This window comes from Genypterus blacodes, unplaced genomic scaffold (assembly GCF_046128005.1).
Source record: "Genypterus blacodes isolate CSIRO-AG114 ecotype Tasmania unplaced genomic scaffold, CSIRO-AGI_Gbla_v1 ptg000038l_1, whole genome shotgun sequence".
NCBI lineage: Eukaryota > Metazoa > Chordata > Actinopteri > Ophidiiformes > Ophidiidae > Genypterus > Genypterus blacodes.
In genome coordinates, this window is record NW_027466851.1 from 540,349 (window position 1) to 553,207 (window position 12,859).

Here is a 12,859-nt window from a genome sequence, read left to right on the forward strand (position 1 = left end):
ACCAGACATTTTGGGGCTGAGGAGCAGCAGGAGAGAGAGAGGGAGAGAGAGCGAGAGAGAGGGAGGGAGAGAGAGAGAGAGAGAGAGAGAGAGAGAGAGAGAGAGAGAGAGAGAGAGAGAGAGAGAGAGAGAGGGGCGCCGCGGGCTGTGGGAGAGGGAGAACGTTTAATATGGAGCTGGGAAACTGCGATGCGGATAGCAGATCAACGACCGAAGCGGATCAGTGATCGGAGCGGATCAGAATCCTCCAGATCCTCCACCATGCTGACGGGCTGAGCTGTCCGCGGTGCTGAACGGATCCTCGGGTCTCCAGGAGTTGACCTTCCCCTCCCGAAACGCTCCATCCTCCTCCTCCTCGTCCACATCCTGCACCCACGGGACGGTGGCCAAACAGGCCACGACGCACGGACCTCCACTGAGCGGCCGCATCACCTTCTCGTTCATGGCTGTGGCACGCAAAATCAAAACTTTGCTGACCGTCAACATCCTAGTGTTTGTGGGGATCATCCTGTTCTCCGTCTACTGCAGGATCCAGGACCGCTCTGAGGAGCTCATCCAGATAGGGCGGATATCCGAGCAGAGGCTGAGAGCCCGGAATGGCAAAGTTTCCAACTTGGCGGACAGGCAGTCGATCCTCCAGAGGCTGGAGAGGCTGGAGGATGTGGTCTACAACCAGCTGAACGGTAGGAAACACTGCCGAGCTGCAGGAGGTCACACACATGAGCAGACATGCACATCACAACAGCTCAGTCACAGAAAGACATATTTGACATTTATCAATTTCATTAACATAATCAATCCTGCTACAGTTAGTGTAAAAGGAAAGGCAGGTTGTCCCATGATGCAGTTCTGCTGCTGGACATCCAAAACAAATGTGCGTCCTAGATGTGTTTTTACAGTGTAACTTTTAATGCAACAACAGAATGCATAAACAGAGCTGCATGAGGCTGTGGGATGCGATCCACAAGCAGCTGATCAGCGGCTGCTCCAGCATCCAGCAGGTCAGAGGCTCATCACAGCTGCACACACACACGCACACACACAGACACAAGAGCAGGGAAGATCTGAGTCCAATCAAGAAACTATTCACATTTGGACAATTAAGAATGCCCAAAACACCACCAACTACACACACAAACACACACACACACACACACACACACACACACACACATATATATAGTTCTAGAGCTCTTGTGTCCATGGGGCAGCTTGGATGACAGAGCAGCAGCAGCAGCAGGACATTTATAGATTTTTACTCTACAGTTGATTGATTCAGTATTATTTTATCGATTGTCACAACTGAGTCACATCGTGTCTGCTGATCTCACCTCCTGGTTTAGGTTTCTGCTAACATTTACTGTATAGAGGAAGCTGCACTTTGGTCTCAGCTGTCCCTCTGGGGTAGAACGCTTTATGATATCATATATCATATAGATCATGTATCATGTATCATATATCTTGTATATGGTTTGCTTTGGGAGTTGGATCCGTTTTTGGCCTGTAAATGTAAAATGAAACTCAGTGCTTTGTGGTTTTGATTCCAGTCAGAGCTGAGTTCATATGACTCACCTGACCCGTGACCTTTGACCTTTGACACACTCGATGTTGCTCCCAAACAACAGATTAGGAGCAACACAACCGTGCACACATGATACCTTTATACTCGTATTCATGTTGTGCTTGCGTGATATCATTTATTTGATTTGGACAGGATGAAATCAGAAACGTGTCCACACTTTCTTTAAACTGCAGGCAAATCAAATGCATGAACGTTCTTCCAGCTCAGTCTGAAGGTTTCAGATCTGTGACCTGCACTTTGGTCTCAGCTGGACAGAAAACTGAACACATGACAGGCGGCTTCAGCGCTACATTCAGGGGATTAATACAGTATCAAATGAGACACAAACACAACCCAACACAAACACACACACGCAGGAACTCGACTGCATCGGCATCATGGCAGATTGCTCACTTTAATCCCATTTTCTGGCTTGTTGAGGACTAAAAAGCTGCAATGTAAAATGACTGCAGAGGCTGGATGATGAGATGTGAACGTTTCTGATAAACAGGAAGCAGGAGACGTTTGTTTACTGAGATCAGTCAAAAAAAATTATTCTTTCTTTTCTGTATTTTCCAACTTTTCCTTTTTTAGATTGTACAACATCCTTTCCTCCATAGATCCCATATTTCCCATTCCCAGCAGGCTGTGTGTCCGTGTGTTCCTATAGAAGCTGGTTTGCTGTTACGGGCCGCCAGATTTCACACAAGCTTCAGCTGAAAGTGTTTCTGTAGACTCTGTCTCTGCTTCAGATGAGATGTGTGGGTCTTTTTCTGAAGGAGATCTCCTCCTCACGGCTCCATAACACAGCGACAGGCTGCGTTTCATGACGTGGCCATTAGTCTGAGGGGCAGCAGAGCGTTTAACGTGAAATCAGCTCCGAGCTGCTCTGCTTATTAAAGCTGCAGTCTGTCACATAAGAGCCGGAGCCATTAGAGCTTCACGCTCGGCTGAGGAGTCCGACCACAAAAAGATGTTAGAATACGGTACAATATGTCGTTCTGATTGAAGTGCATGTTGAAGCTGCACTTACAGTGTGTTTGTCTCAAGTCAGTTCAGAGATCCCGACCTCAAATCTTTACGTTTACCCCTGTTTGTAGTTTGATATCAATCTGGATATCAAACTGACAGCAGCAGAGCCAGATTATGGGATTAAAGGTTTCAGCTCCTCCTCTTGCCTCATTCTGTTATGATGCAACATGTTAGGTGTAGTTTCCTTGTGCGTGTTTACTTTACGTGTTGACGTCAGCGTGTTGCAGAGGTAACGGACCAATCATAGTGAAGCTTCCTGCAGCCAGTTGGAGCGTTTCTGAGATATTTGGCGTGGACTTGCATGTTTCCTCAGATTAGCTGCTGCAGGTCTGAGCTCATTGTGGCGTCGTGAGCAGGTGCTAACACGTCAGGCCTAGCTAGCGCCTGTTCAGATGAAGGTGCCTGCTGCTCGTCTTCTTCACATCACGTGAAGCACTCCACACATCGATACGTTGAACCGCCTCCACCCTCCACTCTTCTTTGATGTTTGTAACGTGGGTGAAGTCGCCTCGTTAGCCATGCAAGGGGGGGAGAGGTTGCCATAGAAACGAGTACTTAACAAGCATTACTACCAACGTTACTTCAAGCATCGTGACTGCCAGCAAACCCCCCCTCCCACACACACACACCTACACACACACACATGTAGCATGCAGTGATGTCTTGTCTCCTGGTTGCTAAGCTTCGGTCCTGATCAGAGCAGAAAGCCTCTTCGTCGTCTTCTTCACTCAAATCTGCCTTTAAAATCGACGTTTCCTGCTTCGATCGATGCGTTCATTGACTCAACAAATCCATTTTTGGAATCAATGGTTTGACGTAGGGGCAACGAAATCCGATTTACAGCCGGGGCCGACCGCCCTGAACGCACGGCATTCCCACGTACTTCCGTGTAAAAAAAGCGTAAAAAGGTCCTTAATTGCAGGAGTGTATTTTTCCTCTGACAGCAGCGGCGTGCACGCTGGCTGGAAACATTCGCTGGCTGTCACGGCGCTCCATGATTTGTCTGGAGCTGTTTAATGGCGTACTTAATCATACGTTCATATCCCAGGTCATTGCCCCTTTTTCTAAATCGTGCACAGACCACAAATCGCATTCTCCGGGATGATGCCGTGAGGAGGAGGACGCGGCGTGCCAATAACCATTACCGTGTCCGCCGGCGATGGGGAGTAATTGCCCATTCCCTCTGTTGTTTATTGCCGACCAATCGCACGTCGTGGGAGTTGTGGCGAGGTCCAATTAGATTTGAACGGACGTAAACAGGCCTCAGAATTCCTCCTTTATTGTTCTCTGATCGTCGCTCGCCGGACTCCCAACGAGCAAACAGCACTCAGGGTTTGTACGGGAGCGGGAGCAGGCGGCGCCGAGGGTTATCGGGCTCATCGGGCCCATCGTGCCCATCGTGGCCCCGCCAACGCCGCTGTAATCAGATGAGCAGGTTTAAGCTTGTTAACAGGCTTATGAAGCAGCTGTTTGACCTTAAGAAGTGAATTAGAGACACAAAGGAGAGAAGCGACCCAAACAGGATCAGGATCATCAAGGACAAGATAAGAACCTTCTAAGACTGAGACCGTTTGTTTATTTATCAGTGTTTTGGTTCAGGATGAGAGAGCGTTTGTTCTTAAGCGACCTGAGTGAAGGAGACGTGAACTTCCTGCCTCCTGGGATGTTTGACTAAAGGCCACATGATGTCAGAAAGTGATGGGGTCTGTTGGCGGTCAGACCCCAGCTCGTGTCGTGAGCTAAGTGTGTCACTGCCACCGTCTGGCCACTGGAGGTGCCGATGAGACGCCTTCCTATCTGCTACTCCCCATTATGGCGAAGGAATCTGTGTGTGCGCTTATGTGCCGAGGCTGCTGGGAAAAATGTGGACGAGGGACGATGCTCTCTTCTTCACACACACACACGCACGCACGCATGCACGCGCGCACACACACACACACACACACACACACACACTCCATGTGCTGATTGTATCTCAATGATACACATCTGTGTGTGTGTGTGTGTGTGTGTGTGTGTGTGTGTGTGTGTGTGTGTGTCTATGTGTGTGTGTGTGTGTGTGTGTGTGTTGTGTTGTGCTGGATGGATGGAAGCTGATAAAGTGAAATATATTCAGATATGCAGATGAGTCAGTGTGTGATGAAAGAGTTTGAGGAGCAGATCAGAGTGGATTGTTCTCAGCCTGGAGGAATCAGCTTAATGAATTCAGAGGCTCACCTGCCGCTCGCCGCTCAGGCTCAGCCAATAATGGAGCTGCGCCGCTCATATGGGCTCCGCAGGCTCCAGCTCATTCAATGATCTGATTACTAAAAAGAAGTAATGATGTCGTCTGAAGGCAGGACACGCCCGCTCCCTCCCTCGCCCGCCCGCTCGCTCGCTTGCCCGTCCGCTCGCGCTCTGTAAGCGCCGCTCTACACTTGTCTCTGATGGGATTGTTGACAGTATGGAGCACGATACATTATCCATCCTAAGCTCGCCTAGCAACTGCACTGCTACGTAAACAAAGACGTCCAACCTACAGAAGCTTCCTGTTCAGAGTTCCATTTCAACTGCTCACGATAAACTATGAAATACGTCTTCCTGGTTATTTTCTTCTTCTTCTTCTTCTTCTTCTGGGAGAACGACTGATAAGAAGGCGATGCTAGTTTGTAGCTAACTAGGAATGCTGCAATGTCATTCACCAAGGTCAGAGGTCATTCATTTATTTACTGACCACAATTGACCAATCGATTCTGTGGCTCCACCCTCAAAACATTTTCCAACCGATGAGCACTTCACGTCTGTCCTTACTTCTTTCGATTTGCTCGAATTTTTCCCACGTGAAACCAAATCCGATGAGTTATTTAGTAACGGACACAGTGAGATTAAGAGACCATCTGTCCGTGATCTGGAGGAGACCTACTCGTTTAACAAACTCTGGGAGATGTTGCAGTCACAGCCGGATCGTTCCAGAACCATGGTCCTTTATCAGTTGCAGAGGAGCAGGAACTTATTGATTGGCGTCACATTTCTGTTCAATCGATCAAACGGCTTCATGACTTTAGAGGACATATTTACATTGGCATGAAACATCTTCAAAGTATCCCGAGCAAAGTCTTCCTCTCTCATCCCGTCCTCTCGTCCTCGCAGGATGCAGCCTATCGCTCTTCCTCTCTCATCTCCTAGGTGACATCATCCCAGATAACGACTGGGGCTTTTAGTCAGAATCTGATCTTTGCTGTACATTCTGTCTCCGCACTCGCTGCTATTTATACTCGTGCTCCCTCAGTTAGCGTGCGGTGATGCAGCTCACCTTGGCTGAAAGCACGTCGCCGCATTGTTGTGAGGTAATTCAGGGCTCTCGTGCACGCCGCTACATCTCCAAATCAGAGCTGGTATCCTCTCGACGTGTCGCCTGCTTCATGAGTGGCAGCGCAGGAATTAATGCAGCTTTTTTCTTCCCTCCAAACTCTCAATATTTCATGGATTTGTTTTGACCTTTGAAGCATTGAAACCTCTGGAGAAGGACTTATTTTCCTCTTCTGGAGCAGAAGAGGATAACTTCTCCACCATCAATATTTAGAGCTCCACTCTATCGCTGCAGACGTGCAAGAGCCCACTTCAGATCTTAAATCATTTACCAAACATGGAGGCGTCTTTGGGGTCGGAGCGCCTCAGCGACGCTCTGAAGGTTTCTGTGTGATTCTTGGTCTTATGGTGGAACGGTTTGAATGTATGTATTCTGTAGGGACTGTGTGGAAAAGCAGCAAACATAGAAAAAAACATGCCGGGCGATGAGAGCAGAGTGAAGAGGAAGACGTCTGAGGTCACGGCCGTGAAGAAGGCGAAGATATGAAAAGGTTCACGCTGACATTATGTACTACTAAGAGCATTCAGACAAACATGAGTGATTCCACCTCTGCGTCCTCTGCCAGCGATCCACCGCTCTGCATTGCGCTCCTTCCTCTTCCTCTCACTCACGATGAAGACCTCCGCAGGGGCCCTGGGATCCTCCACGTCAGCCTCAAATCCAAACCAGTTCCCAACATCAGCCTTTGTTTGTCTGTTGATGTTTGCGAGTCATTTCATTTCAGCATAACATTTCCGGTAAACAAACTAAACAGCTTTTGTTTCTTCCCATGAATGATGAATGCAGCTCAGCTTTCATCCCAAACAGAAGATGAAGAGCGTTTGCTTTATTATTTTGTAGCCTTGCGTGACTGCTGAGCAACAAAATCGGAGGAATAAACATGAAACGATGAAGGCGTGTCAGGCAGAGTAGCAGAGCCTCCACACACACACACACACACACACCATCCTTCAGAGCGGCATCAATGCAGGCTTGATCTTCGACGACATCACTAAAGAGCCTCGGTGCTGATCTGCAGGTGTTCACTCACGCTGACCCGCTGCAGCTGTGACTTCAGAAGACCGACGACGGGACAATCAGATTTTTCAGGGTTTATTCTGCGAGCTTCCACCTGTTCGTCCTCTCGTAATCCAGTTTCCTCCTGTCAGCCACAGGAAGCAGGAAGGCAGGAGGAGCAACATGACAACTGAAAATATGTAATAAGTTCATCTTTGACTAAATGCTCTCTCCCTCTCTCTCGCTCTCTCTCTCTCCCTCCCCCTCTCTCTCTCTCAGGTTTGGCTAAGCCCATGGGGCTGGTGGAGGGGCCCGGGGGTCTTGGTCAGGGGGGAGCAGCGGCCACTCTCGGGGAGGACAGCCTCGACGCCGAGGGGAAGTACGAGGAGTACGGCTACAACGCCCAGCTGAGCGACCGCATCTCCCTGGACCGGAGCATCCCGGACTACAGGCCCAAAAAGTAGGTCCACTTCCTGTTTCCTCCCCTTTACTGATGCCGCATTCGCTCCTGTTGTCCTTTTGTGTTCTTCTCTGGTTCTGCCGGCAGAGTTCTGTGTTGTTAGAACGACGAAGGATTCATTTCATTTTTATTCACGATGATGAAGGTGTGTGTGTGTATGTGTGTGTGGGAGGGGGTTCTTTTGCGACTCTTCATCTGTAATCTTCTGTCTGGTTCCGTAACTCCACTTGATCTCGGCTGCTCTCTCTCTTTGCTCGCTGCACTTCAGTGGGTCTAGCCACGGGGCATCTCTCACAGCAGGGAGTCTTTTCTACTTTTCCACGCACGTCTAATCCCAAAAAGAGCAGACGTCGCCTCAGAACGCCGACATGCTGGTGATAGCCAAAGTGTCGGCGTTCTTAATGGAGGATAATAGAAGTCACAAAAGACGCCCGGCGAGAACGCTTAACGATCTTTGTAAATGCATTTCATGTTCAAAATATGGAGATACAGCAGAGATGTGAGTGGGCGGGATGTGGGTGATAGAGAGTGGGGGGGTGGGGGTGGCGGTTGTAGTCTGAGCTTCCAGTCGTTCTCATATCGCACTGTGTCAAAGAACAATGGCGAGAGAGGAAATCTGATGGCCCAGAGAGTTTCTGTGCGCTTTAGCTGGATAACGACTCATTTCATCCACATGGCTTCCTTCACTGTGTCTGCTCACGCCTGGAAAATTAGACACGGGTGGAATGAGGAGGAGGAGGAGAAGGAGGAGGAAAATGAAGCTTGGTAATTAATAGAGTCAGCTGACGGCGCCTCTGGAACGGCAGAGTTACAGAATTCTTAGCTTAAACTCATCACTTTTACCACAAAAATACACAAAAATACTCATTCAATACTACATTCTGGCAGTCAGCATCACATATAATACATTGTTTTTTTTGGGAGAGATGTCCACAGAGGTCCTCCACCAGGGGGTGCCTGCTTTTATAACCACAGGGAGGCACATTGTCAGGTAAGGACAGTAACTGCCCCCCTTCTTATCCCACTTCACTCAGTCGACAGTCTTTCAGTAAACCTGGAACTCCCATTGATCATTCTGTCCGTTGTCTGTTTGTAGCCATGATTTAAATTGAAACCCAACGCGCTCTGGCAGCACAGGCTCATGTGTGTGACTTTGTTGTATCTGTTTTAATAACAGTGACAGTGTGAGAAATTTAGGAACAAAACATCAACAATGCGATGATGCGAGAGAATGAGTTCAAGAGAAAGAGTCGATGTCTGTTCACATATTTCTTCCCACCTGTGGTTGCTCGATGTTCCAGCCGGCCCCCGTCGCACAACCTGCCATAAATCAAAGCGGATGTCACACAGTGCGACGCACATTCAGATTCAGATCGATCTCACGCCGAGCCTCACGCGGCGAGCTCGTAGCGCTGTAATCGCACCGTCGCGTTTGTCTTGATCAGCATTTGTGCGCTGAGCATTAATCCCTCAGAGCTTCATGTGCTGCGATTAAGAAGCTTTTCACTCTGCAGGTAGAAACAAATCACAGAAACATGACAGCAAACCAACAGCTACACTGGATCATAAACATCCTGTACATTCCTGAGGAAAATCATCAGAGGGAAAACCATTTTTTATTTGTTCCGTCTATCAGAGTGACTGACGCTGGATTTTTAACAACAACACAAACATCAGAGAGCTGAATGGACCTGTGCACAAAGTACACTAAATAAATAAAGAACAACAAACTGCAAATACATTACATAGTGTGGCAAAGCTCAAAGCAGCCAAATGGATGGAGCTCTGGAGCTGCTAAAGGTCCATTCAAAGTGTTTGTCCTTCACTGAATCAGCTCCTTCTCAGCTGGATGATGGTGCTAGTTTCATATTTGTAGCCCTGCTAGGCACTCGGCTCTGCCTGGAGACATAGAGCTCCGATCTGAAGAGGACTTTAGGACCACCAGATCCAGATCGTACTGATCCAGTGGTAGTGAGTGTTTTTGCTTGAAGGCCTTACCAACCTCTGTCTCTGCTATTAACCTGGAGTTAACACAGCAGTCTGAATGGTTGTCTATGGCCTGGCGTTGTTAAATTACAATCAGAATCTGTCTCAAAGTCGACTATAATGTTCTTTAACCCACAACCCTCCTCACTTCAAAATCTCACACACACACACACACACACACACACACACACACACACACACACACACACACACACCTACAGGCACAATGCCACAAACGTCACATGACATCACAGTTTGCCCTCCTATCATGGTTGCTCATGTTGGTTCCTGAGTGTAGTGAATGAAGAGCTGCCGTTTCCTCGTCTGTTTTAATCCGCCAGCTGTTTCCTGCTGCAGTTTCCCACCTGGCTCGGTCAGGAAACGGCAACACGCAGTATTTCTGAGTTGTAATTCTGATTCAGTAATTCCCCCCCGCGGGCTAAAGGTGGCTGCAGCTTTGCAGGAACACGTTTAAGCACAGGAAGCAGGCGCCAGCGGGCTAACGGCATTTTAATTGAAGAGGAGGCGTTTGAGCCGAGAGGACTTTGATGACTGCAGGGAGGAAAAGTCTATCGCCATGACGAACTCATCCACACATCCCCTTTGGTGTATTGATCCGCACTCAAAGCCCTCTTAGGTTTAATCCCACCTGTCTGCTGCGAAACAGATTCACAATGATTACAGCCACATTTGTCTCTGCATCTTGGTGCCGTTTAGATTTATCAAGTCTGAATGCTCCTGGAGAAAAACCTGCAATCCTCAATCACTGCCTGCAATAATTTGGCCCTTTGCACGATGTGCGATCAATAATCCTAAAGACCACAAAATGCCTCATCACTTCAGTTTATTATAGTTTAATTTCTGCACAATATTGAGCTATGTTATGTAAAACTGAGCCAGAAGTCTTACAGTCACATCTTCTCCTAAGAGCCGAACTCGGTCACTAACGTTGTTCCTCTGTAAGTTGTGTCATTGTGTAGATGTTTGTGCGTCTCTTCAGGTCTGTAGGCTGAATGGACCCTTATGGATCCGTGTTGTTCTTCTACAGCACAAAGATAGAAGTTCCATCCTCCACAATAAAAGCACAATATATCTCTTTTGATTCACTAACAGACGGTTGAGGGTCAAAGGTCAGAGTTACTACAGGATAGAGATCCATGACAACATACAGAGGGTTCAGGGTCAAAGGTCAGAGGTCAACATAAACTTCTATCTTCACGCAGAGGAGCTTTTAGAGGCTTTGTTGTGTTTATGGATCCATTCAAAGACCTGCAGACATGTGAGAGAAGATTTAACGCCTGTATGTTTTGTGTATTAAATTAGTGCCATTAAATGTATGATGATATATTTATATATTTAAATCAACATCAGTTTTAAGCACTCTTCAAATCCTCGCTGCCGAATTTCTCCTCCATCAGGTGTAGATCTCCTCCTTGTTGGTTTCTCTGGGTTTAATGAATGTAGCCTGAGTGATGCCTGAAGGAGCTCAGGGGGGGCGAGACACCCTCATCACTTCTCGTTAAGCTGGTGTGAGGCTGGTTTCAGTGGCCGGATCGTGAAGTGATATTGTACTTCCATCGCCCTACTTACTGGATGCAATTTAGGGCATCGCTCAACCTTAAATTTGTACCTGTCTGCAGTAGCGGTGAAGGTTTGTAAAGCTCTAACAGCATGAGTGATCGACTCATCTGTTTGTAACGGGACTGAGCTCACCGGCCAGCGCTCATAATTTGACCGGGAACGAGCTCTGACAGAAACAGAGCGCCCGATTAAGACGTATTCCTGTCGCGCCTCCCCTTCTCCCGCCTTCTCCGCCTCCGTCTACCTTTATCCCCCACCAGGCGCTCGAGTACGCTGTGAAATTTCACATTAACCTCTTGTAACCTCCACAGAGCGGCCCGCCACAAAGCCACTTTCCAATCGGCGGGCGCTCTCCTCAGAAAGATAATCGTTTACTTTGTCGTTTCTCCGTCTCCCCCCATCTAGCAGATAAACTCGCTGCAAAGAGCAACAATTTGCAGCGAGAGCTCCTCCGCCGCTGAGACCTTCCGATCCCATTTGCGGTATCAAAGGGTGAGGAGATGAGGTAAACTGGCCTCCTCTGGCCTCGCTCTCACTCCACTGTACGCATACTTCTTGTTCTTCTGAGCTCAATCTGGCAGTCAGCAGCGCTTATAATACATGCTTTTCTTCTTTCTTCTGAAGGTTGACCTCAGTTGTTGATGTTGTTCTATGTACGTTGGAGCATTTTGGAGAAGTTTGGTACCTGCTTCCCAGTTCCACAGTAGATAGAGCATACAATGGGAAACGTTAAATTAGCTGCAAATATGTTGACCTCTGACCTTTGAACCTGAACCCTCTGTATGTTTTCATGGATTTCTATCCTATAGTAACTTCCGGGGACCTTCTGTCAGTCATATATCAGTCTGCTGAAATAGGCACGGCTCTGCTTTGCTCTTCCTTCCTCCCTCATCTTGTCTTCTTTTTTACGCATGCGGCCACGTTGAGGCGTTCCGCGATTGTTTCCCAAATGGCTCCATGTTGTTTTGCCGTTGCTGTGAGTAATCATTCCACCTCTTCCTCCTCTTTCAGAGCTACCAGCTCTCCTGCTCTAAATTTAGGCTTTCTTTGGCGAGCGTCCATTCCCTTTACAGCACCGTCACCACCTAATCCCTGCTGCAGCACATCTGAGAACATAAACCTTTATTGCTATATACCTTTAACTCACATTTGGCAACAAAGTGGCACAAAGCTTCCATTAGAGCTGAAAGGGAGCTGGTTAGTGAGATCTCAGCTCTCAGCTCTCGGCTCTCAGCTCTCAGCTCTCAGCTCTCAGACTGTGGTGACACAGATTCTCTATTTTGGAACATTTAATCAATCTTAAACACTGAGATTGTCAATATTCAGAGCAGTAATCTGATCAGCCTGTTGGGTTCCTGTGCAGTAATGTAACTGCAGGATTACAGAGTAGTTACTCTGCTTTATAATTTCACACGTGTCAAGATGCCATCTGCTGTTTCGTCCCATATAATTGCCAGTTTCTCTCCTGTCACTTCTCATTGTTGAGAGGTGAGAATCTGCTAACACGGGCCGACACACACACACACACACACACACACACACACACAGAGTATGTTGGTTCCAGTAGGTGGATGGAGGAGGATGAAGCTTTAGCTGCACACTGAGCTCCATCTGCTGTGCGGGCGTCCCCCTGTGGCCTGCCCCCACACACACTCACATACACATGCTGCTGACTCAAGCTGACGTCTCGCTCAGCAAGGAGGAGGAGGAGGAGGTGGAAGAACAGGAGGAGGAAGAGGAGGAGGCCTAACCCTCTCTCTCTCAGGTCCAAGGCAGCGCTGCCAGGCCTCAGTGATCTGGAGCTGCTCTGGTGTTACCAGGTGGTTGTTTGGTCCTGAGGGGGTCTTTGGGATTCAGCGGTCAGGGGTCCACTACGCTGTCAGGCAGAGGTGAC

At 48.2% G+C, this 12,859-nt stretch overlaps 1 protein-coding gene across 1 annotated transcript in view; it reads left to right on the top strand.

Moving 5' to 3' along the window:
- The first annotated feature begins 442 nt into the window (after nucleotides 1-442).
- Nucleotides 443-12,859, top strand: part of galnt9 (polypeptide N-acetylgalactosaminyltransferase 9) — a 53,121-nt gene continuing 40,704 nt past the window's right edge. Inside the window, exons 1-2 of the mRNA XM_076147530.1 lie at nucleotides 443-683; nucleotides 7,218-7,398. Of these exons, the coding sequence (XP_076003645.1) occupies nucleotides 443-683; nucleotides 7,218-7,398 (422 nt within the window). The remainder of the gene's footprint in view (nucleotides 684-7,217; nucleotides 7,399-12,859) is intronic.